This window comes from Aspergillus aculeatinus (genome assembly GCF_003184765.1).
Source record: "Aspergillus aculeatinus CBS 121060 unplaced genomic scaffold BO66scaffold_66, whole genome shotgun sequence".
NCBI lineage: Eukaryota > Fungi > Ascomycota > Eurotiomycetes > Eurotiales > Aspergillaceae > Aspergillus > Aspergillus aculeatinus.
Genome location: NW_020291535.1, coordinates 104,355 through 127,782, shown reverse-complemented (window position 1 = coordinate 127,782; position 23,428 = coordinate 104,355). Strand labels below are relative to the sequence as shown.

Here is a 23,428-nt window from a genome sequence, read left to right as displayed (position 1 = left end):
TCAGAAGTCGCATTCCTATATACGTATGATCATACTCGAAAGCGTATCGGCTGAGTGTTGTTAGGTTGCTGCAGCTGGGAAAAAAGTCCCCGATCCAACCCCGCAATAGATCAGATGAAGCGACATGAGCGTGTCGGACTAGTTTTTCAGCAGCCGATGGCCATTTCCAAGGCAATTTCGCTCGTGACCACCGCAGTCTCACCCTACTTTTGCATATCTTTATCGTTGACGGTCCTTTATACTTGTCAGTGGATCCTGGGTGGCGAGTTGACCTGCCTAGTAGAACTTACCTCGTTAGAGATACTTGTTTGCTTTGACTTCGGCAGGCTGAAGCCAGGATTCTGTAGACCCATCCGCCCAAACTCACCATGATTCTGATGTAAGGCCTCTCGGCCCTTCTAAAATAGGTAGTAGTAACGGGGCCACGTAGGCAGTGGCGAGAACCGACAACCTTAATGCCCGAACCGAGTAAACTCTTCATGCCGTCATTTATCTTGTGTTAACGGACACACGGACACACGACCGCCGAGAATATTCGCCGAACGACACATTCCCACCCATCGAGCCTGCGGATATAAGATGGCAGCAGGCTCGCTGGTCTATACGAAGCCCCATGCAACCGAAACCAGCCTTGGAGCCTCGCATTATGACTCGCAACGAAGAAACTCAGCTGACTGGCGGTGAGTAAATCTGCGAAGAGCTCGCCCGCCGTGGGGTCAAACACGCATGTAAGTACTATTCATTCCCCGTTCCGGCGGTGTTCTAAACGGAGGGATGACGTACTGATAAACAGCGCAGTTGGCATCACCGGCGGTGCGGCCTTAGACATCTTTGACCCCCTGCACTCCGATCCGCCCTTCACCTTTATCCTGGCCCACCACGAGCAAGGCGCCGGCCACATGGCCGAGGGGTACGCCCGCGCCTCGGGAAAGCCAGGCGTAGTGATGGTGACCTCCGGGCCGGGGACCTCCAACCTGGCCACCCCACTCCTGAACGCGCTCCTCGACGGGGTGCCCTTGATTGCCATCTGCGGGCAGGTGCCGACCGTCGTGCAGGGCACGGATGCCTTCCAGGAAATCGACAGCCTAGGATTGGGAAAGACCTGCACGAAGTGGTGCGGGATGCCGCGTGGTCCTGAAGAGCTACCGGAGTATCTTGCCCGAGCGTTCGAGGAAGCCACCGGAGGAAGACCGGGGCCGGTCCTGCTGGCTATTCCTAAGGATGTGTCTGGTGCACACTTCCGTCCCGAGCAGGTGCAGAATGGCGACAGGACCGTTGACAAGTGCTCTTCCTCCGTTCTTGAACAGCCAGAAGAAGGTACTCTAGACGAAGTCGCAAACTTGATTAACAAGGCCAGCAAGCCGGTCATTGTCGCAGGCCACGGGCTCCTTGGCTCCCACCCTGGACCGGAGCTGCTCAACCAACTCATAGATAGCATTGCCATGCCCGTGACGACCACCTTCCTAGGCCTAGGCGCCTTCGACGAACTTCAGCCCCTAGCGCTAGGCATGCTGGGCACGTACGGCACCGTACCCGCCGACCTAGCGGTGCAGAACGCCGATCTGGTCCGCGTGATTGGGGCGCGCCTCGACGAGCGGGCCGTCGGGAACGCCGACGGGTTTGCGCCTGCTGCGCGGGACGCCGCGACCAAAGGAACAGGCGGGATCGTGCATTTTGATATCTGTCCCGAGCAGATCGGCAAGGTTGTGCGTCCTACTGTCTCTGTGGTGGGAGATTTGAGGACGACGTTGCCTTCACTCCTGGAGAAGGTTACGCCGGTGGACGCAGAGGTGAGGAATAAGTGGTTAGCCACGGTGCAGGACTGGAAGCAGCGTTTTCCGCTGGAGTATCAGCCTCTTACGCCTGGGGAGAAGCAGGGGCTGCTGCCGCAGGAGGTGATTATGCAGTTGGAAGCATGCACCCGCCACCGCAAGGAGGAGATCCTGCTCACGACCGGAGTCGGGCAGCATCAGATGTGGACGGCGCGATACTTTCGTTCTCGGGTGCCCAAAGCGGTGATCGGCTCGGGGGGGCTGGGAACGATGGGCTTCGGGTTGCCAGCTGCCGTTGGGGTGAAGCTGGCGCGGCCGGACTGTACGGTGGTCGACGTCGACGGGGATGCGTCGTTCTGTATGACCCCGCAGGGGATCCTGACGGCTGTGCAGCACGGGGTCGATGTGAAGGTGCTGCTGCTCCGGAATGAGGAGCAGGGGATGGTGCAGGAGTTGCAACGGGGGATCTTTGAGGGCCGGATCACGCAGGTCGACCAGCGCAATCCGGACTTCGTGCGGTTGGCGGAGAGTATGGGGGCGCAGGCAAGACGTTGTGCGCGTCACGAGGAGTTGAGGGATGCGGTGGACTGGTTGCTGGAGGAGAAGGGCGTGGCGTTGTTGGAGGTGGTGGTGGAGGGGAGGTTACCCATGGTGCCCAAGGTGGCAGGCGGGAAGGCGTTGGATGGGATCTTGGATGGGTTGGAGAAGAAGGGGGATGGGAGTTAGTTGGGAGATGAATAGCTCCTCACCTATTTGATGATAGTTACGTGGTTTTGTGGTTGTTCTTAGGGCTCCATCGTTATGCTCCGCTTCTACCCTCCCTGACCAGCCAAATGCAACCCCGTAAAATAACTTAGATATTGCTAGAAAACCACCATTTCTAGATGGTCTTAAGGAGCCTCAACTAGGAACATGCTCTTTATACGTATATCTAGTAATCGAAGCCATGGTTTTGATGTTTGGACCTTTAGTCACACAGTAACTCGTGAAAAGCTGCATACTACTTTAGCTGGCTAGGCAGGGCAAATATTCATCTACCCGCTTTGCCAGCTACATTTGGTGACTGTCACAATACAAGGAGATATTCTTCTAAGTCTGAAATTTCGAGCTCACTGCTTACTGTGACTGTTGAATTTCCAGTGGGTATAGGTTCTTTCACCAAGTTATACATAGGAGTCAATCTGGCCAGGGAGGTCCACATTTTCCACATAAGCACGCTATACATACATAAGAATAGTAAGCAGCAGTGGCGTCCTGCACAACCCCCTTTCCGTCCCAAACAAAACACGCTCAAACACGAAACAAAAGTGGAGCCAAACTCCACCCCGCGCCCGACACTCCGCCACCTGAAACCGAGCTGACTTGGCTGTTGTGCACTCTGTACTCCGTAGATTGTCGCGAATCTAACCAACACCTGTCAATCGACATTTGTTCTTCTCAGTTTTGGTGAGGAGAGATTGACTCGGAAGCCACCCACGGTCATGTGACCGAGCCAAGCACCAAGGCAAATGAGGCTGGCTTACTAAATGATGACTAACTTATCTCTAATTAATGTTTCCCCAACACATCTTGTACAGCGACACCCTGAACAACAACAATCATTTCCACCTCCCTTCTTCATTTGTTCATCCCACCAAGTATTTTGCTATTTCCAATATAGTCAGATAATAGTACTCAAAACTATGATGCCGATATCATGATTCGCAAATTTAGGTCTCGTTTAACTCGGCAAGGGATGCCCTTGCCTTCGAACAGTTCTTCGAGTACAAAAGCAAGCCGAAGCCGGCCACTCCACACAGATTGGAACACTAACCCCGAATTTTTCCGATATACGAGAGGCCGCTTCATCGTAAACGAAGCTCATGAGATGGCTATCCGACATGTCCCTTTCAACATGAATGAATTGGCCAAGCGTGCGGCCGAGTCCGTTGGCTCGACGCCCACCGAATGCGCCCGGGTCGAAAAGTTCCCCGACGGGATGTTCAACAAGGCGTTTCTGTTCACCATGCAAGATGGTACGCAAGTGGTGGGAAAGATTCCTAACCCTAACGCGGGGCGGGCTCATCATACCACCGCCAGTGAAGTGGCCACCATGGATTTTGTCCGAAATCATCTAGAGACCCCGGTACCCAGAGTGCTGGATTGGAGCTCCAAAGCAAACGAGAATCCCGTGGGCGCGGAATACATCCTAATGGAGATGGTTACAGGCGTCTAACTTAAGAAGATCTGGCCCAGTTTAGACATCAGGGACAGATTTGAAGTCGCAAAGTCAACCTCCAAGTATCAAAGGGCCTGGATGTCCGCATCATTCACCCAATATGGAAGTTTATACTAATCGTCCGATCTGGATTCTCCCGATACGTGCGTGCTCACCAAAGAGGATGGATCTTAGAGCACAGGGCATCGCTTTGCTGTCGGTCCATCCACAGGTCGAGAGTTTCTGGATGATGGACGGGCCGCATTGGAATTCGACCGAGGCCCATTTGAGACGCTCGACCCAACCCTTTTGAGATAACTTGCTCATGTTCGTTCCAGGGAACAGTGTTGAACAATACAAGTTAGCAGTTGGACATCGCGAGATCGCCTGTGTACAGAACATGGCTCAGCTACCCCAACCGCCTCTGGCCCTCTATGGTCCCGGCACATATCGCCCTTCTCGTGCGAAAAAGATTGCCGCTCTCTACCTGCGTGTAGTCAAGTATCTTTTACCTTTGGACAACTCGATATCGTCTGCTTTCTTGTGGCATCCCGACCTCCACAGTGAGAATATCTTTGTACACCCTGAACGGCCATCAGAGGTAACGGCGATTATCGATTGGCAGGTCGAGTGAGATCCTGCCACTGTTCGATCATGCCCGTCAGCCGTACTTTCTTGATTATGATGGTCCGTCTGTGACCGGTTTGGATCCGCCCACCTTCCCGGAGAACTTTGATCAACTTGATCCAGCAGAGCAAGCGGCAGCCAAGCGTTTGTACCTGAACATGTCGCTCACTGCGTTGCATCGACGGTTCACGTGTGCGAAGAACGAACGACTATTCCGAGCCATGGAGTTCCGACAGACCCCCAGTTTCGAGATGATGTTGTTGGCTCAGAATATCCTTGTCGACGGAGAGGCGCTTTATCAAGCTAGGATGCTGGAGTTAGAAGAGGAATGGCCAACTCTGCCGGGCGTCCAGGCTGCTGGAAACCCACCGCTCCCGTTCCAGTTTTCCGCAGGCGAGGCTCGTTCAATTGAGGAAGACTGTCGCTGGCGCAGTGAATGCCATGGAGTTAATGCGGAGTTTGAGACAATCGATGGGTGAGTTGTGGCCTGAGAAAGGGGTCGTCGCACCGGGCCAGTATGATCAGGTGAAAACGCTTCTGAACCAAGCCAAGGCCGAGATCGTGGGTCCACTCGCCCTCTCCGAAGAGGACAGAATTGCATGGGAAGAGTCATGGCCGTATCATGGATAAACTACCAAGGGGTACCCGCCCATCAGGCAAAGCCCGTCGATGCTGGGACCCCGGCGTAGATGCCACCACACAGTAGCCACCGCAAACATACCAAGATGGTATGACCCCGGAGAGAAATCTCATACGGCATGTGGCGAGTATATAGCCGTGCAAGGAAAAGCCGTGCCAGAAGAGAAGGCTGACTGTATGGGTTGCCAGTTGGATTCCTTCCTTAGTAGGAGCGAGCTAACCATCAGGCCATTTCGATGAAGCATATTCTCCAGTCTAACGCTAGCTTAGAAGGGTAAAGCCACATGGAAGGTCCTCGGAACAATGCTCAGAACTGCAACGGCGCGATGCAGAGAACGATGCGAAGACAAGGAAACACCGAAATCGCGAGCTGCCAGCCTAATCGAGGGACAAATATCACAGAAAGCAGAAGTAGAACCGCAAGAGAACCAGCTCTTGCACTCGCAGCTGGAAAACCCCCGCATTATCTGGAACGGAACTGACAGGGTATCTCATACATTCATAATCCAACTTCATCCCTCAGGCTCCTTCCTATTTACAGACCTCCCCCCCTGCGACAGTATATACACATCCCCAAAACTACCACTCCACCCGATCATCATGCACCAACTCGACATCCCACCTCTCCTCCCCGCGCCACACCTTCCCCGGCCGATTAAGCGCAGCCACCGCCCCGCGCAGCGTGGTGATGATCCCCGCGGGTCCACTGGCCAACACGCGCGTCGGACCGTCCACCACCCTGTCCAAAAACCGCGTCACCTGGGCCGTGAGATCTGGATGCGTGCTCGCCTGCGCATCCGACGTTTTGGGCAGTGTGTAATGCACCGCGAACCCCGGTTCCGGATCCGGAGTTGGGACTGGCAAGGTTGACCCGCAGCACGGTGTCTTCTCGTCTGTTTCGGTCTCTGTCTCACTGCTGTGCACGGTTTCTGGCACATCCCGCGTAACGAAGATGCGCACGCGGAAGGAATCCGGCGACGTCTGCGCCACGCGGTGCAGGATGTCCAGCTCCGGGGCGATCCATTGTGTGTCCGCTCTGCGGCGGATGATCCAGATGAGTTCGATTTGTTGGTCGGAGGGGAGGGGGGCCGAGAGGCGCTGCAGGATCGGCGGCAGGACGAAGGTGATGCCTGTGCCGCCGGCGATGCAGAGCAGATTGCTGGTGCTGCGGGGGAGGCCGCCTAGACAGGGGTCCTCGATGGACTGCCCGTACGGTCCGCTGAGGAGTACCGGGGTCGTCGGGCCCGGATTTGTCATCGTGCTGGTTTCCCCTGCTGGAGCTGTGGGTTGTAGGCGTGCGGATTCGGCGAGCACGCGCGTCAGCCCTTTCCTCGCGCGGATGAGATAGGTGTGTTGCTGGCCGGTCGGGAGTGTGTCTGGCACGCTGCAGGGGGTGAGCGGGTGTGCTTGCCAGAGGCTTAGCTGCGGAAAGCACAGGAAGAAGTGCTGGCCGATGTGCCAGGGGTCGTGATTGTGGTGGAAGTCCAGCCGGATGATGTCGCCGTCGGCGGGGTTGGCGTGCAGCTGCATCGCCGCGTGGGGGATGGGCAGGCCCCAGCTGGAGGCGGTTGAGGGCACGCCCAGGTGGTGCAAGAGAAAGGTTCGGATGAGCCGCGCCCCCCGGTCCAGCAGCCAGACGACCAGCGAGGCCAGCATCCAGCAGTAGAGGTGCGCCCAGTGCGCCCAGCACGCCCCCACGTACACCATCGCCACGACGTAGTGCGCCTTGCGGAAGAACTCGTACCCCGTGAGTCGAATCACGGTCTTCGTGCTGTGCAGCACCAGAAAGGTCAGCAGGATCATCGCCGCGATCCCCCAGATGATGTAGGGCTGCGCGATGAAGCTGTTCCACTGGCTGGGCTGCGGCTGGTACAGACGGCCCTCCACCACGGTCCAGCCGATGGTGTGCAGGGCCGACTGGGCGTAGATCACGTAGCCCAGCCAGCGGTGCAAGAAGTTGAAGTGGTGGTACGGGATGCCGGTGATGAGAGAGAGCAGGGACTCCCGGCTGGAGAGCAGGATGGAGAGCGGGGTGAGGGCAAACGCCAGCACGCCGACGCGGTCCGCCCAGGGACCCAGCCCGCTGCGGATGTTGGACTGCGTACTGCCGCTGATGGGCGTCGTCCACGTCTTGTAGGTGATGCCCACCAGGGTGAAGACCAGCAGGTAGCCCGAGAGCACGAGGAAGACGAGCACCTGCAGCCGCGTCGTGTGGCCGAATACCCGGGGAAGGGCTTCCGGGAGCAAATGGCGGCGAGTCAGGGCTTGCAGCGTCCTCGAGAGACGGTATAGTGCGCTCTGCGTGTGCGTTGCCCCCGGGGTGGTCTTGGGGGTGGAGGGCACTCGCTCAATGCGGATCAGCCGTCCGCCCATCGCCCACAGGAACAAGATCCCCACGATCACGGCCCACAGGATGAAGCTGTACAGCATGGTGACGTCGTGGCCATGGTAGACGGCGTCCAGATAGGCACAGGTGCCGGCATCCTTGGTGCAGGGGATCTGGCGGGCGACATAGCCCCAATGCTCCTCGAGGGCGGAATCCTGGGAGAAATCCTGAATATGGCCCATGAGATCGACTGGGTACGCAGTACGGAGTACCTGATGGATGAACCGCGGACCCATCTGCAGGGAAATCTGGAGTCTTTTAACCCATCAATCCGCCGTCGAAGTGGAGCCTGCCAAGGCCGAAATCTGCTCACTGCCAAGCATCCTGCGTGATAATCTGCTCATTTCTCGCCTCCATATAAGGCCCGGCCGGTGCCTGTTCAGGGTGAGGTTATCCCACCCATCGTTGACCACCGTGTACTGTGCTGTACGCCCACCTTTATACCACCATGGACATGCACATGTCAAGTTCCTCCAATTCGAGCGCCTGCTCGGTGACGGTATGCCCACCCTATCCCTGATTATGAATTATGGATGCATTAGGAACATAATGACTAATCCGCATAAAGATGCTCTGGAACTGGACCACCATCGATGCCTGTACGGTCCCCTCAGTCGCAACCCCCCCCGCCCCTGCTCCCCCACAACAACCACACCCCTAACCCTAAATCCCCAAATAGGCTTCCTCTCCTCGACCTGGCACATCACCACCGCCGGCCAATTCGCCGTCTCCTGCATCGGCGTGGCCTTCCTGGTCGTCGTCCTCGACGTCCTGCGCCTGCTGAGCAAGCAATACGAGGAGCACCTCCAGCGCCAGTTCCAGCGACAGGTCGCGGCGCAGTCCCCCGCCGAGCGCACGCAGTTCTTCTGCGGCGATACGCTGGCCGACGGGCCGCTGGTGGTCACCTTCCGGGCTAGTCCGGTGCAGCAACTCATCCGCGCGCTGCTGCAGACGCTGCAGTTCGGCCTGGCGTACATCATCATGTTGAACGCCATGTCGTATAACGGGTACATGATCATTTCCATCTTTCTGGGGGCGTTCGTGGGCAAGGTGCTCTGTGATCGCGGCGAGTATCGCGTGGTGCTGCCGGCGAGGGCGAAGCTGGCCGCGGAGGCTGCGCCGGTGGTGCCGGATAAGCCGGAGGAATGGACGACGGGGTGCTGTGGGTAGATGCTGTTGAGAATTGTGTCTCGTCTCGAATTAGATTTGTCAATAATGATGCTGATGATTAATGGTGTCCAGTTGTAAGGGCAGTATAGTCACGCGACTGATAATTGTGCCTGACAGGCTGTTCTGCCTGAATGCCTAAGTAGCTCAAATGCGCTCAATTCCCCGCGCCAAGAGGCTTGGGCAGGTGGAGTGGACATCATATGTTCTATTTATGGAGTATCTGCCACCCAGGGAATAAGGGAAGGAACTAGTATACATCTAATCCTGCTCCTTGGCCAACTCCTCCCGCACGCGAGGCAGGATATACCGGCCGTAGTCCACGGCATCATTGTAGTTGTCATACCCGCGGATGGAGATCAGCTCCGCGCCCAACTTGACATAGTCCAACAGGGAGTCGACAATGGTCTGGTGCGAGCCCACCAGCGCGGTGGAGGCGCCGCGCGCATTCGTGGCCGTGACGGTGGGATACCACAGCGCGCGGTCCTGGACGTCCCCCCGCCGGGCGATCTCCAGCAACCGCTGCGAGCCCGCGTTCTGCGGCGGCGGCGCGTCGGCGGCCACGCGGCCGAAGCCGTTCTGGCGGTGCGAGGTCAACAGATCCAGCGTCCGGTGCGCCTTGGCCCAGGCCAGCTCGTCCGTCTCCGCCGTGATGGGCCGGAAGGTCACCCAGATCCGCGGGCGGTCCGGCTCCGCGCGGCCGGCCTTGTCTGCCTCCGCGTAGATGCGATCGATCTGCTCCTTCGTCTCCTTCAGCGGTTCTCCCCACAGGCCAAAGATATCGGCCAGGCTGCCTCCGATGCGGTAGGCCTCGTCGGACGAGCCGCCCACCGACACCGGAATCGTGCCGTTCACGGGCCGCACCCGGTTGCTGAACCCCTTGAACGTGTAGTAGGGGCTTTCCCAGTCGAAGGGCTCGTCGGACTCCCACGCCCGTCGCAGGATGCGGATGTAATCCTCCAGACGGCCGTAGCGTTGCTCTTTGCTCAAGAAGTCGCCCTCCCGCGCTTGATCGGCGTCGCTGCCGCCAGCGATGAGATGCACCACCGCCCGGCCTCGGCTGAGTTGGTCCAGCGTCGCCAGCGCTTTGGCAGCGACGGTGGGGTACAGGGTGTTGGGCCGCAGAGCAATGATGATCTTGAGGTTCTTGGTTACTGCTGCGATGGTTGCGCCCGTCGTGAAGGGGTCGAAGTACGAGGAGTCGTAGGGGACCAGCGTGTAGTTGAAACCGTAGTCGTCCAGCGATCGGGCGTACCGCACGAGGAAGTCGGGGTCAATTGGGGCATTGGGGATGGGTTTCAGCTCCGTGGAGGGATTGGGGAATGTGAGACTGATGAATTCGGTGGGCATGGTGCTGGTTGATCGTGGGTTTGGTTGGAGTTAGGGCTGCGTGATGGAGGTGTTCTGTCGTCGCCCGCCGGCTGGCTTTATAGCCGCCCTCCGAACATCGGATGCCGGCACTTGCTATGGCACCAACTGCAGCTTGGATGGCGTTGGCCGTGGGTTGATCCGATAGCTCTGGCGTGAGCGTATCATGAGGGTCGATGGTGGGTTCCTGGCTGCATGGCGTCAAACCCCCCGCAATCACGTCATCCATGCTGCGTCGTGCTGACAAACTGGGGTGGGAGGGAGATAAGAGCATTTTAGGTGCAGTGACAGTTGGTCTGGATGGATTACTCAACAGAATAGGACGTGACGATGAAGGAGATGAGGGGTGATGCGTGGTTCATTCAGTGGGGGAAGGAAGGGTTGACTCCGATCTTACCCTACCAGCCCCTGCCGCTGCTTCTACATAATTCACCATAATAATGCACACTCTCGCCCTGCACGCAGCTTACTGAAAGTTCCTTCTACAATTGCTACTACCTTTGATCCGAGTCAAGACCAATTCCATCAACTCACCAACATGCACGTCCGTTCCCACAGCGCCTGATGGGGCCGGAACGGCAGGACCCTCACCCAGGGACTGAGATAGATTCGGAGAGGACCATCGAAAGCCTGAAGCAGCTTTGCGACCGTGGGTCGTGGCAGCTACTAGTGAACGAGGATGAGGCTGACAGAGAATCTTCGTGTGCTATGTAGTACAATAGAATCTTTTGGTTCAGGCAGCACCAATGCTTTCATGCTATTACACCCGCTCTTCCACCTCCGCCTTCCTCAGCAACTCCTCCACAGTAGTGAAATGCATACCGGCAAAGAACTTCTCTCGTTGCCGCAGGGTCTTCTCCTTCGGACAGGCAGTAGCACCGCTGATTGTCCATTCCTCTGCCTCAGCAATTGCCAGCTCCAGACTCTCCGGCTGGTCCTCGTACTGCTGGATCGTGGTTTCGATGTCCTCCTTCGATCGGTAGTCTCGTTCGAAGGGTCGACCTGTCGTATATTAGCCACACCTCTTCCTACTCCTAATTTGCCGCAAAGAGAACTGCCATGGAATATATACTCAGGCAGAGATCGAAGTAGAGAGAGGGTGACGTACCATAAAATCTCTCCAACAGCGAAGCCATCTGATTGAACGTCCCCCACTCCCCGACCACATACGTGACCGGCTCCTAGATGAGGACAACGTCAGCCCTAACCCTCATCCCTCACGCTCCTCCATCAACCACCCTTCACACTAGTAATAACCCTCCACAACAACTAACAAAGATGGAGAGAAAAGAGAAAGAAAGCAACTCACCCAACTCCCCCTCTCAGCGACCAGCAACCTCCCCACTGCGCACGCTATGTCACGCGCACACGTCCAGCTCTGCGCCTCCTCTCCCGTCCCGCGGACGGTATACCTCCACGCGACGAGATCGATCGGAAACTCCCCGGGCATGCACCTTCGGTGGGACTGGTGGGCGGGGAGGAAGTATTCCATGCACCAGCCGTGATTCAACAGTGTATACTCTATTTTCTGCACGGGGTGGGATAGGGCATCAGATGTCTGGGAGCCTGCCTGCTCGGCAAGAATCGCCCGGAACGGAAGGCGAGTCCGGCCATATGCTCGTGGGAGGGTGGGGAAGGACTCGATGTCCCCGGCCCATTCGGAGGGGATGAAGCGGGTGCAGGTTTCGGTGAGCTGGCAGGCTTTGAGCAGGGTGGTGTGGAGGGGGAGGTAGTCCTCGTCTGGGCAGCGGAGGAGGGAGATTAGGGCTGTGGTGTGCGTGGTGCGGAGGATGTGTAGGAGGGAAGGGAGAGTGTAGTCTGTTGTTTTGGTGGTTACTCTGTTGGAGATAAGGGTGGGAGGGTGGGTCTTTGTTGTTAGTCTTCTGGTTGATTGAGGGTTGATCAATGGATGGTGGTGGGGAGATTTTGGAAGGGTCCAATGGCGTAGAGGGGAGTGGGAGTGGAAGCCCTACCTGCCGCGTGAGGATCACGACGCTGTAGCGCGGATCCTTGATGAGCTCTTCCTGGAGGTAGTGGCCCAGGTCGCCTCTGCCGCCGGCTAGGGCTATCACCTGGGGCTCGTTCATTGCCGTAGGCATAAAATCTACTGAGAAGGGATATGTTGGGCTGGGATGATGGATGGTAGATCTGGTGGGATTTAGGATGAAATGGAAACAGGCCAGCTGAACATATTTAAACTCGAGCTGCCGGCTGACATGTGCCCAGGCAGATTGAGAATCGATCTGGAACGTATGAACACCTGCGAACACGTCAACATCTACATGTGGTGCATGTTTGCTAACCCTACAGTAGCATAGGTACTGGTATGCAGCCACGTGCCCAATGCCGAGCCCTCGGCGACTGCATACTCCAGTCCATTCCTCTCGGCCAACCATCTCTGACAACCATCTCACGTTACGTTTTATCACCCACTAGGTATCCATTTCAAGCATCGTTACCTCAATCTATGGCGAGAAAGGTGGCCCCGCCCATCACCAAACACAACACAGCTGCCACAATTGAACCAGTGTCAGTTTGTACTCAAACCAGCCCAGGCAGCCCAGAGGCCCGAAAACATACCTAGAACCAAGTTCATCTGGTAATACCCCATCTTCTCCGTCAAGGTCCCCGAGACCAGCGGCCCCACAAACATCCCCAGCTTCCAGCTGATATTGGACATGGAGAACGACCGCGAGTACCCGCCGTGCGGCCCGAAGATGCCCGGGTATTCATGCGAAAGCTCGTTGGCGCCGTCTACACACGTCCAGGATTAGCCCGGGGTTCAGCTCAGTGGGACCAACAACCCCCGGAAACTTACGCAACACCTCGACAGCCCCGAACCCCAATAACAGAGCCCGCCAGACTCCGATCGCCAGTAGCGTGGCGATGTAGATCACCCGATTAGTGTTCTCGTCGTCCGTCCACCAAACGTCCTGCGTGTGGCCCGGAACCCCGAGCAACCACAGCGATGGCGCGAGACACAGGAACCCGATCGTCACGGGGTACCGCATCCCAATCCGGTCCTTCAGCCATCCGGCCGGGATGACGAGGATCATCGATGGGGCCTGTAGAAGCAGGAACAGTAGTCCCGCTTGGAGAGACTCCCAGTGGAAGACGGCTTTGATGTGGATCGGGATCGTGGTCTCGAAGCTGGCGATGATGATCGCGAAGAGGGTGTCTGCTATTAGTGCTGTGGCTACCCTTTTCTTGCGGAGCATGAGGGTGTAGACGTTTTGGATGGGGAGGGAGCTGGGTTCTTCGATAGTTTGGTAAGCCGTGCTCTCGGAGTGGGATGCAGAGGAGAGTAACGGGTTTCGGATCTGCGATTCTTCTGGAGAGGAGTCCTCAGTGTGCATCTCGTAGTTGAAGGGCCCAATAATGAGAAGCTGTAGGACAGTCCCCACGAGGATCACGGCAAATGCACTCGCCCAGGTCATCGAGTAGGACACGAACTGGTAGAGAGACCCCGACACAGCCGGGCCACTGAGTAGCCCCGCGGACACGAACAGCATGGCCAAGCCCAGGGCTTTGGCTAGGTGTTTGGCCCCCACTTTATCCCCCAGAATGGCCATGCCGACGATCCAGATCACTGACCCGGCCAGGGTCTGGATGAGTCGGCCGATAAAGAGGACGGCTACTGTCGTGCTCCATGCTGTGATGGCTGTACCGACTGCGTTGGTCACCCATGAGATCACCATCCACTGGTTCTTCGACTTGGAGCCGTCCGCTAAATGGCCGGTGAACGGGGCGATCAGAATCGACACCAGTGCGTTCAAGGACAGAAGGATGGAAGTAAGAAGCTGCGTGTGCGACGGGGGTTGTTGAAGTCTGTCTTGCAGGATGTCGGGTAGGATGGGGATGATGAAGCTGAAAAGGAAGGTGTCTGTTGATTTGATTAGAGGGCGCGAGGAGAGATGAATGGCTGCTTACCAGCGAACATGGCGAGAGAGATAACTGCCACGATGAACAGGCGTGAGGATCGCCACCCGTAGCCGATGGGCTTCGCGGGGATGATCTTCGAGGTCATGGCGACAGTCAATCAGGTCTATGATCGAGGGGCATTGAGTCTCTAGTCTAATCGTGTGAGGAAAGATCCGAGCGACTACGAGTAGTTAAATCCACGACACTCTCGAATATCATTCTAGCACCTTCCGACAGTCAGCTCAGCTACGACACCAGCAAGAACCCTCATTCTCCCACTAGTATACGAATCCGTACGCCCAAATCACTCATTCATCTAATCGACCGGCCTATGGCGATGCAGAATCGATGGCTCCTATTGCGAAAGACGATTGATTGGCCTCCGCCAGACAAAGAAAAAGCACAGACGGCCCTCGTGTCACGCCAAAGCAAGGCCCAAGAATGCACCCTCACTGCGCCATCAGCCCCAGCTCCGCGGCGGCAATCTGCAGTGCAACGAAGCGGGAATAAATGCGACACAGCGATAGGCTTCCGCCCATGAGCCACAGATGGGGATGTCCGCTCGGTCTCCAGATCTATTCGGGGATTCGGTCAGTCCGGGAATTTCTGGTCTGCGAGGTGATGTAAGGAGGGACGTGGGTGATGCTGCTGCTGCTGCTGCTGCTGCTGCTGTACGCACCGTCTGTATCTCCCCCTCCTCGTCCAGATCCCATACGTCCTTGCATTGGTCGGCCACATTCGGCCCTAGCGTGTGGCGTACCGAGTCGCGCATGTTGGCGTACCCCGTCGCCAGCACCACAATGTCTGCAGCCAGATAAGTGCTGTCGGCGAGGTGCAGACCCCCTTGGCCGAAAGAGGCAATACCGCCCGCACACGAATGCAGCTGGATCTTGCGGTCGATCAGCAGCTGGCTGCAGCCGAAGTCGATGTAGTATCCCCCGCCGCGGGAGACCAGCGAGCGTAACAGTCCGGCGCCGTCGAGGCCAAAATCTAGTTGGAAATCAATGGACCGGAGACCCTCGAGAACGGCAGAATCAGCGGCGGAGATGCGCTTGGTGAGGTCGACGCAGAGGGCGAGGGTGACGGGCCAGGGCAGGCTTTCTGAGAGGATATCTTGCGTGTCGAGGGGAGGGCTGCGTGGCTGTTAGGGCTGCGGGTAGGAGAATGAAAGGGGGCGTGAGGGGGCAACCTTACCGATTGTCATCGTCGATGCCATGGTTCTCTGGGATTAAAGGCAATCCGTGTTCCTCGGTGAGGACATACGTCGGACCCCGCTGGAGCATCGTCACGACTGCTCCCTGTTGGTAGAAGTCCTGCGCAATGTCGTGGCCACTATTCCCGGTCCCCACTACCACCACCTTCTTGCCTTGCGGGGCCAATTCTCTGGCGTCGACATGCTGACTCGCATGGTAGATCGTCCCTTTGAACTCCTCCTGCCCTAGGAAGCTGGGAATCTTGGGTAAGCCCAGATGTCCTGCGCACCATGCGATGTGTCGAGGGCGTAGAATACGCTCGACTCCGTCCCGCACGAGGCCGACGGTCCAGTTCCCCGCAGCCTCATCATACTCAGCCGACTTGACTGCAGTCTGTGTCCACATGTTCAGCTCCATGATCGTGGAGTAGGATTCCAGCCAGTCGGCCAGCTTATCTTTGGGAAGATACTTGGGCCAGGTCTTGGGGAAGGGCAAGTGAGCGAGATGGCATGTTTCGATGTGGTCGTGGGTGATGAGGGTCTGCAGTCGTATTAGCCCGTTCCAGTCCATTGCATCTGGAGAAGAGAGGATGTCCAAACCCGATATCGCTTTCTCCAGTTATCTCCCACGCGCTCGTTCTTCTCCACGACGAGACACGATTGACCGAGGGTCTGCAGACGAACCGCTAGATTGAGTCCTGCCTGGCCTGAAAGGAAGCGTTCAGCATGTGATTCACATCAAGAGCTCAAAGCATTCTGACCTGCACCTACGACCAACACCGTGGGATCAGTGTCTACAAACTCCTTGTCGCGCTCCCTTCTCTCCAACCAGTTCCCCTGCGCAACTCCACCCGGCATCGACTCGATCGTGCCGTGTGGCCGTCGCAGCCCTACCTTCTCTTCCGCTCCGTGCAGCTCCTGCAACGCAGTATACACGGAGTAGGCTTTCCACCCTCCCTCCTCGGTCGGAGTCAGGTAAAACACCCCGCGTCCGTGACCGAAGCGGGTCTCGAAGCCAAACATCGCCGTTATCCAAGTTAGTCCGGGAGACGGGGTGTCAATGGCAGGTTTTATTTCTTCCTCATCGTGAAGACGCGTATTCTGCAAGTGCACACGGGGAAGGTGCTGCGCGAGGTAGCTTTGGATGTTGGGATAGCCTCGGATGGTGTGGAAATCCCAGTCCAGGGCGAGCATGTCGCGCCACCAGCTGTCTTCATGGAAGAGGCTGGAAAGAGGGATGGAGGGACTGCCGGTCAGGTGGGTGTTTAGTTTGGCGAGCCATTCTTGGGCGATGGTGGTTGGGTCGATGCTGGAGGGATTTATTTTGGGGGTGGTGGGGAGTTGGATGATGTGGTGGTAGGGGGGTGTCATTTTGACTTGGTCGCGTGAAGTGAATCCTGTGGGTTGATATCTCGAGTTGTTTACATAGCGGTATAGAGGTACAATCGACAGTCGGTACAGGTGCATTCCATCAAATATCTCCCGATGTCTAGACTTGTTCCTACCCGCTACATCTGCCCCTGAACCCTTACATGACTCCAACCTTGTTTGAGCTTCACATCGCATGTGTTGCTACACTGGGTCGGTCCTGCAGTCTGCCGTGAAAATGTCAATTGCCTTGTCTATCTGCTGCACCACGATTCTGAAGAATTGCATTCTGTAGGAGATGTTTGTTGGCGGCAGGCATCCACAATGAGCCATCCCTGCATGGGGTTTCGAATTGGCGCGCCAGAGCCAGTCGATAAGGCGCCATGCATCTAGCATCATCTTATGCTGCAGGCAGGATCCAGGGGATCCTGGTCCGGAACACGTCAATGCAATAGCCTTTGAAAAGTGTCTGATAACTGAAGTTTAATAAACAATCGTTGAGTTGATGGCGTGCTGCACTTGTCCCACTGCTGTATTCACCCCTTTACTAAACGCGTTGGAGACACCCCTCGATCCGTCATATCTTTACCACCCACTCCGACATAATTCCGTCAAAAAAAGGGTCAGACCACGGTGACCACATTGACTTCAAAGATCGAATATCCAAAATGCCAACCCCACCAAACTACAGCCTCGCCGCCCCGGCCAGGCGCCCGGAGATCCTCGCCCTGGCGCAGGACCTCAACGGCACTCCGTCGGGGGAAGAGTACGAGAAGATGATCTCGGGGATGATGTATGCCCTCCTCCTTGCCTACCCTCTACCCAGTCAAATAAAAGCTAACAGCAGTGAAAAAGGTACGACCCCACCGTCCCCGCCCTCCTGGAAGCCCGCCATCTCGCCCGCGGCCTGACCGCCGCCTACAACAACCTCGACACCACGACCGTGCCCTTTGACGAGGTCGGAGAAGTGAGGCTAGACCTGCTACGCAAGTTGGTCGGCAAAGCAGGGGACAAGACCTTCGTCGAGCCGCCCTTCCGCCCGGATTACGGGTGCAATATCTCCTTTGGGAGGGAGGTGTTTGTGAATTTTGGGTAGGTTGATGCTCTTTACTCTATTCTACCGTGGGTAAATTTGTCTTGTATGGAAATGAGGAGTGGATATCCCGCGAATGAAGACGGCTTCAAAGACTGATACCCACAGACTCACCGTCCTCGACACCAGCCTGGTCGTCATCGGGGACCGCGTCCAGATCGCCTCGAATGTCAGCATCATCGCCGCCAGCCACGACCCCAGCGTTCTCTCCCGACGGAGAGGGGTCGAGTTCGGTCATCCGGTTTTTATTGGGGATGATTGCTGGATTGGCGCGAACACAGTCATTCTTCCGGGTGTCACGATCGGGCAGGGCTCCACGATCGGAGCCGGGTCTGTAGTGACGAGGGACGTCTCTCCTTATTCGGTCGCGTTTGGAAGTCCTTGTCGGGTGAGGAGGGTGTTGGTCACGGCCGAGGAGGAGGAGATGGATGAGGAGAATCCTTACAGGGGGGTGTTTGTATAGAAAGAGGGGACATGCTGAGGTGGAATGTAGACAGTGAATGAACTCGAGAATTATTTGACAATCTACTACACAGGCAATGATAACTAAATAGAAGACACGTTCGAAACATCGCCCCTCAGCCAGTGGGGACTGTATCGGACCACCAGCGACGTAGGCGAGGGACATTCCAGCAGCTGCGGAGCATCAGCTAGGGCTCTACACAGATTCTCCGTCCCGAATTCGGGCATCCACTGCTGCATCTCCCAAATACTGCGCCCTTCCCAGACCTTCTCCTCCAACAACGGCAGTAGGGATTGAAGCGGACTTTCGCGGGTCTGCGACAGGATCCCGACCCATTCGGAACAAGGAACAGCACGCAGGGGCGTCTTCCCGCGTACCTGGTTTAGCAGAGTGAAGATTGTCGAGAGCTCTACGCTCGAACCGGTCGTCGGATGGACAACATTATACGCCTGGCGGGCATGCTCCGAGCTAGAGGCAATGTGCAACAGCGTCGACACCACCCAGTCGACCGGGACAATATCCTCGCGATGACCTGGAAGCAGCGGATAACAGCCGCATTGCAGGCTGGCAGCAATGACCCGCGTCAGGAAGTCGTCGGGGTTCATCGTGCCCGTCTCACTGTGTCCCAGCACGAAACCGAGCCGGTAGATGGTGATGGGTAGGCCTTGGGAGATCGCATTCCAGGCGATGGTCTCCGCCACCATCTGACTCTGGGCGTAACCCATGGCGAACGGGAGAGCTGACATGTGCGAGGCGGGCTGCTCCTCTTCCGCCAGATGCGTGTGGCCGTTCACCACGCCCGTGGGTCCGTACGCGCTGATACTCGACGTGTAGTGCAGCGCCTTGGTGCGGCCGCTGTTCGCAAACCGGATCATATGCAGCGTGCCCAGCACGTTTGCCGCACGGTGGCTTGAGTACGGTTGCACGAAGTTGACGTGCGCCCCGAGATGAAACACCACGCTCGCCCAGTGCGAGAGCCACGAATATTGCTGCGGGGTCAATCCCAGATCCTCCTGGGAGATATCCCCAGCCATCGCGATAATCCGTGCTTCTTGAGCAGGTGTTAGCATGAGGCTATATTTCAACAGGGACTTCCGGATGCGGCGGTGGGCGTGCTGGGCGTCGGTGGCGCGCACCAGACACACCACCGTTTCCACCTCGGGGAGTGCGAGAAGTCCAGCCAGAACGAAAGCTCCTACGAACCCTGTGGCGCCGGTCAGGAATACGACGCCCTCGGAAGGATTGCGCCAGTCGGGAATTGAGCGTGACAGGGGTCGAAGCTCAAGTCTCAGGCGGCAGTCGCGTTGCCATTCTTCCTGCGCGGAGGTTTTGCGCTCCGTTAGGGCTGGCGTGTCGCTGGCTCGAAGCAATGAACACAACGCCCGGAAAGAAGAATGCTCGAACAACACTGAGATGCGGATTTCGCGACCAAAGATCTGTCGGAGATGAGAAACAAGAAGTGCCGCGTGAAGCGAAGTCCCGCCGAGAATGAAGAAATCATCCTCGTCATGGAAAGCGGCGTTGGGAAGGCCCAGTAGCTCCTGCCATAGAGCTCGTAGTTTGACCTCCACATTTTCGGTGCCATTGACTTCACTTTCTCTCAATGATATCCGTGCGAGACTCTGCAGGTAGTGGCTGGCCAAGGCTTTGCGATCGACCTTCCCACTCCCGGTGAGAGCAATCCTCTCGACCACCTGGATCCGAGGCACCATCAGATGCGGCGCCTGTTCGATGTATAGCTGACGAATGGCGTTGGCAGTAATCTTCGGAGAAAAGGGGATCACGCAGACGAGCAAGGCGGATCCTCCATCCAGCTCATCTAGTGTGATCCTCAGCGCCACGGCGCGCACCACGAGCTGCGTTGACAACAGAGCCTTTTCGATGGCACCAAGATCGACTCGTTGCCCGCGAATCTTCACTTCGTTGTCGCGACGGCCAAGATAGACGATATCCCCGGATTCATTCCGTCGCACAAGGTCGCCTGTTCGGTAGAATAATCCCGGGGCTATTTGGCAGTTCTCATGGAGGTGAGGAGCAGCCACAAACACCCTTGCTGTCTTCTCGGGCTGTCCGAAATACCCCCCTGCGACACCAGTGCCACCCACTAGCAACTCTCCCACGCTGCCTTGAGTCACAGGGTGGAGATTCTCGTCGACTACAAAGGCGTCGTACCCGCTGAGGGATCTCCCAATCGGAATCTCCCCACGCTCGATGTCTTGGGGAGTTACCAGGTGGTAGGTCGTGAAGACTGACAGCTCCGTCGGCCCGTAGACGTTGAATAGCTTGCGGGGCGGACCGTTGGCGAAGATGGTTCGGATGGTGGGGACATGGATAGCCTCTCCACCTGTCAACAGGCTATCTACATGGGAGTAGGCATGAGGACAGGTATGGGCAATAGTGGCGAGCAGGGAAGTGGTCTGCCACATCACATCGATGTGGTCGACTTGGAGTCGCCGTTCAAAGATGATGGGATCCAGGAACTCCTCTCGTTGGAAGACAACCACTGTCCCTCCGTGCAAAAGCGCAGACCATATCTCCCACAGCGATACATCGAATCCCACATTGCAGACGTGAGCCACGCGGTGACCACGACGAATTGGGGCGAATTCGTTGAAGACGAGGTTGATTAGTCCGGCTGCGAGCACTCGCACGGCCTTGGGCTGGCCGGTAGACCCGGAGGTGTGGAGAATATGTGAGCAACAGGAGGGAGAATTGTCCGACACCACGAAGTGATCAACCTCTTCTCGCTCAACAGGCTCCCAGTTGACAACCAGGTGTTGCAGGTTCGGTAGTCGATGTGAGTTGGAGTTGTCCGATAATATTAGAGAGGTCCCCAGATGAAGCAAGAGTCGTTCGAGATGGTCATCCGGAAGGTCAATGTCCAAAGGAACACAGGCTGCGCCGGCATGCACCACCGCCACCTGGGCCAGGATATGGTTTATCCCTCTCGGTATTAGAATTCCAATGGGTTGCTCTTTTGTGACCCCGAGCCTCCCGAGCTCAAGCACAATACTCAGCGCCTTTTCGTGCAGTTGTCGAAAGGTCATGCGATGTTCCCCATGCTCGAGAGCAATATCATCTGCATATAGCTGCACCTTTTGCGCCAGCAGCTGGGCCAGACCCAGGTCAGGCCTGCTTTCGTTCAACATGTTGGAGAATTGCTGCACTATACAATACACAATGAAAAGAGCTCAGAGGGATCAATCAGACAAGGACAAGAGAAACCACGACGAGGACAGAGATGAGTCCTCTCTGTCACTTCAACATGCTTGGGCGCTCACGATCATGCTTGCGGAGGACATAGCTCGCTAAGCGCCAGGAGTGCTCAATTTCACTGATAACCGATCTACAACTCTTTCATCTCACAATGCAGCTCACTCTGGACGCCGTGAACCTGCCATAGCCTTCCGAGGGCTAGATATGCTCGGTACAGTTCCATCCCGGGTCCACAATTGCGGCGCTGACTGGGCGTGCAGACAATGAGATTGATCGGTGACGAATTTCGTAGCGATGTCACCTTGGGTGGAGCTGCAGTCGAACACAGTGCACTGATTGGCTGATAGCCAGCGATTTCTCACTGATCAACCAGGTCGTGAAGATTCTATATTTAGGGACCGACTGTCATTCCCGTCGATTGCGGGTTCAAAGCACCAACAAACAGCAATAATCCACGTACTCGTCCGAACTGCGCTGTTCGCCCTTTCTCAAGACCAAGATGCAGAACTCTCAGATCAATTTACTTGACTACCTGCGTGCGAGAACACAGGTAGATCTGGATACGTTCGATGTGACTGGTATGGGCCTCCCCATGATGCTGTGATAGAGAACGGTGGTTGAACTTTATGTAGTGGCAAAAGAGGTTGAGCGATGCATTGATTGCACATCAAATCAGGTATTACTCGGTGCCACAGCTAGATTTCCCTATCATGCTGAAGATGGAAACAAAGTATGAATACTATACGGAGCTCGCCAAGGAAGGTAGACGGGCCGTTCTCGACAAAGCGATCGAGCTCGCTTCTAGTCTCCATCAGCAATATCCCAATGTTACGCGGGAAGAATTGACAATCGAGATTGGGGTAGGTCTAACAATGGTCAATGATGCTACACGCTGATGCAAGGTCCAGGCTATTCTTCTGGCAATCGATGTTCGACCATTTGTGACGGGAAACCTCCACATCTTGCTCAACCCCAACTACGCCTACTACCAGCGCAAGACCGTGGAAGCCGCAAAAAGTGAGTTTTGTATCGACTACTCAGACCGCCGCTGACTATGTTTGACGGACAGGACTGCATCGTCTGTTCTATGAGATTGATCCTGACTTCGATCCCTCCCGTCTTGTGCTGAAGGTTGCGGCCACCTGGGAGGGGCTCCAGGCGTGCCGGGAGCTGCGGTACTCACGTATCCAGACCTTGGCGACTACTCTGTTCACAATGGAGCAGGCTGTTCTGGCCGGGGAAGCCGGATGCGTCTCCATCTCGCCCTTTGTGCATGAGCTCAAAGCTATCTTCGAGCCCAGCTACAAGGGCTCAGATCCGCTGTTGCCATTGTGCGTTCAGGCCCAGCAGTGGTATCGGCAAGAGTCGTTGCCGACCAAGGTCAAGGCATGTGCGACAATCGGGTTGGACGAGATCTTGCAGCTGGCCGGTGTGGCAGCGTTCACCCTGGTCCCAGATGACCTAAAGTTGCTGCAGTCTAGCCACAAGGGCGTGGACGAGGTGCAAAGCTTGTCATTGTTCCAGGATAAGGGTGTCATGCAAGATAAGCTTGCCTACCCGTCTTACATCAATGATGAAGCCGGGTATCGCTTGGCTTTTGCGAGAGTCGAAGAAGGCCGTGCTCAGCTGAAGCTTGGGCAGGTAGGTATCTCTGGAACGTGTATGAAACTCATGAGATTGCTTACTGATCTCTCTTCCAGGCGATAAATATCTTCTGTGATTTCCAAACTAAGGCCGAGCAGCTGGTTCGGGATGCGATGCGTTCATGAGCATTGCATGGGGGTATTCTTAGGACGGCACTTGGAATACGTTAATGTTGTTGAAGGGTCTCGAGTCGAGCTATTCGCGGAATGTAATGAGTATGCTACTTTTCTCCAGATTACATGATTATCAGTAGACTCGTAGTTTTGCCACGTTCCCCGTCAATGATGCTTTTGATCGGGTCATCGTGAATGTCATTATGTGACTGAGCCGTGACTGTGACTGTGATCTGGTTGCATCAGTCACCATGTGGGGTTG

General features: G+C 56.4%; 9 protein-coding genes across 9 annotated transcripts; 4 read left to right on the top strand and 5 right to left on the bottom strand.

The window, feature by feature from the left end:
• Positions 1-646: 646 nt before the first annotated feature.
• Positions 647-2,498, top strand: BO66DRAFT_415288 (thiamine pyrophosphate-binding protein; the record flags this gene model as incomplete). Its single annotated transcript, XM_025649529.1, has 2 exons — positions 647-680; positions 799-2,498. The coding sequence occupies 2 exons, from the start codon at positions 647-649 to the stop codon at positions 2,496-2,498; spliced, it is 1,734 nt and encodes a 577-aa protein (XP_025499086.1).
• Positions 2,499-3,507: 1,009 nt separating this feature from the next.
• On the top strand, positions 3,508-5,226 carry BO66DRAFT_462574 (uncharacterized protein; the record flags this gene model as incomplete). The annotated part of the gene is made up of 6 exons (XM_025652387.1): positions 3,508-3,942; positions 3,997-4,096; positions 4,172-4,201; positions 4,308-4,594; positions 4,635-4,998; positions 5,030-5,226. 6 exons carry the CDS (start codon positions 3,508-3,510, stop codon positions 5,224-5,226), a joined length of 1,413 nt encoding a protein of 470 aa, XP_025499085.1.
• Positions 5,227-5,814: 588 nt separating this feature from the next.
• Positions 5,815-7,803, bottom strand: BO66DRAFT_383880 (ferric reductase family protein; the record flags this gene model as incomplete). Its single annotated transcript, XM_025646074.1, has 1 exon — positions 5,815-7,803. One exon carries the CDS (start codon positions 7,801-7,803, stop codon positions 5,815-5,817), a length of 1,989 nt encoding a protein of 662 aa, XP_025499084.1.
• A 231-nt stretch (positions 7,804-8,034) lies between these two features.
• BO66DRAFT_359396 (copper transporter family protein) lies at positions 8,035-8,791 on the top strand (the record flags this gene model as incomplete). The annotated part of the gene is made up of 3 exons (XM_025644972.1): positions 8,035-8,120; positions 8,190-8,220; positions 8,301-8,791. Exons 1-3 carry the CDS (start codon positions 8,070-8,072, stop codon positions 8,789-8,791), a joined length of 573 nt encoding a protein of 190 aa, XP_025499083.1. The 5' UTR covers positions 8,035-8,069.
• Positions 8,792-9,049: 258 nt separating this feature from the next.
• On the bottom strand, positions 9,050-10,138 carry BO66DRAFT_462569 (LLM class flavin-dependent oxidoreductase; the record flags this gene model as incomplete). Its single annotated transcript, XM_025652386.1, has 1 exon — positions 9,050-10,138. One exon carries the CDS (start codon positions 10,136-10,138, stop codon positions 9,050-9,052), a length of 1,089 nt encoding a protein of 362 aa, XP_025499082.1.
• Positions 10,139-10,916: 778 nt separating this feature from the next.
• On the bottom strand, positions 10,917-14,183 carry BO66DRAFT_415283 (MFS general substrate transporter; the record flags this gene model as incomplete). Its single annotated transcript, XM_025649528.1, has 6 exons — positions 10,917-11,158; positions 11,525-12,023; positions 12,130-12,260; positions 12,737-12,910; positions 12,975-14,039; positions 14,087-14,183. 6 exons carry the CDS (start codon positions 14,181-14,183, stop codon positions 10,917-10,919), a joined length of 2,208 nt encoding a protein of 735 aa, XP_025499081.1.
• Positions 14,184-14,526: 343 nt separating this feature from the next.
• BO66DRAFT_334255 (flavin-containing monooxygenase) lies at positions 14,527-16,640 on the bottom strand (the record flags this gene model as incomplete). Its single annotated transcript, XM_025644200.1, has 5 exons — positions 14,527-14,652; positions 14,757-15,210; positions 15,272-15,810; positions 15,870-15,976; positions 16,031-16,640. The coding sequence occupies 5 exons, from the start codon at positions 16,638-16,640 to the stop codon at positions 14,527-14,529; spliced, it is 1,836 nt and encodes a 611-aa protein (XP_025499080.1).
• A 1,636-nt stretch (positions 16,641-18,276) lies between these two features.
• On the bottom strand, positions 18,277-21,342 carry BO66DRAFT_443249 (acetyl-CoA synthetase-like protein; the record flags this gene model as incomplete). Its single annotated transcript, XM_025651500.1, has 1 exon — positions 18,277-21,342. The coding sequence occupies one exon, from the start codon at positions 21,340-21,342 to the stop codon at positions 18,277-18,279; it is 3,066 nt and encodes a 1,021-aa protein (XP_025499079.1).
• Positions 21,343-21,908: 566 nt separating this feature from the next.
• On the top strand, positions 21,909-23,178 carry BO66DRAFT_462563 (aldolase; the record flags this gene model as incomplete). Its single annotated transcript, XM_025652385.1, has 5 exons — positions 21,909-22,009; positions 22,176-22,269; positions 22,318-22,426; positions 22,479-23,050; positions 23,110-23,178. 5 exons carry the CDS (start codon positions 21,909-21,911, stop codon positions 23,176-23,178), a joined length of 945 nt encoding a protein of 314 aa, XP_025499078.1.
• Positions 23,179-23,428: the final 250 nt, after the last annotated feature.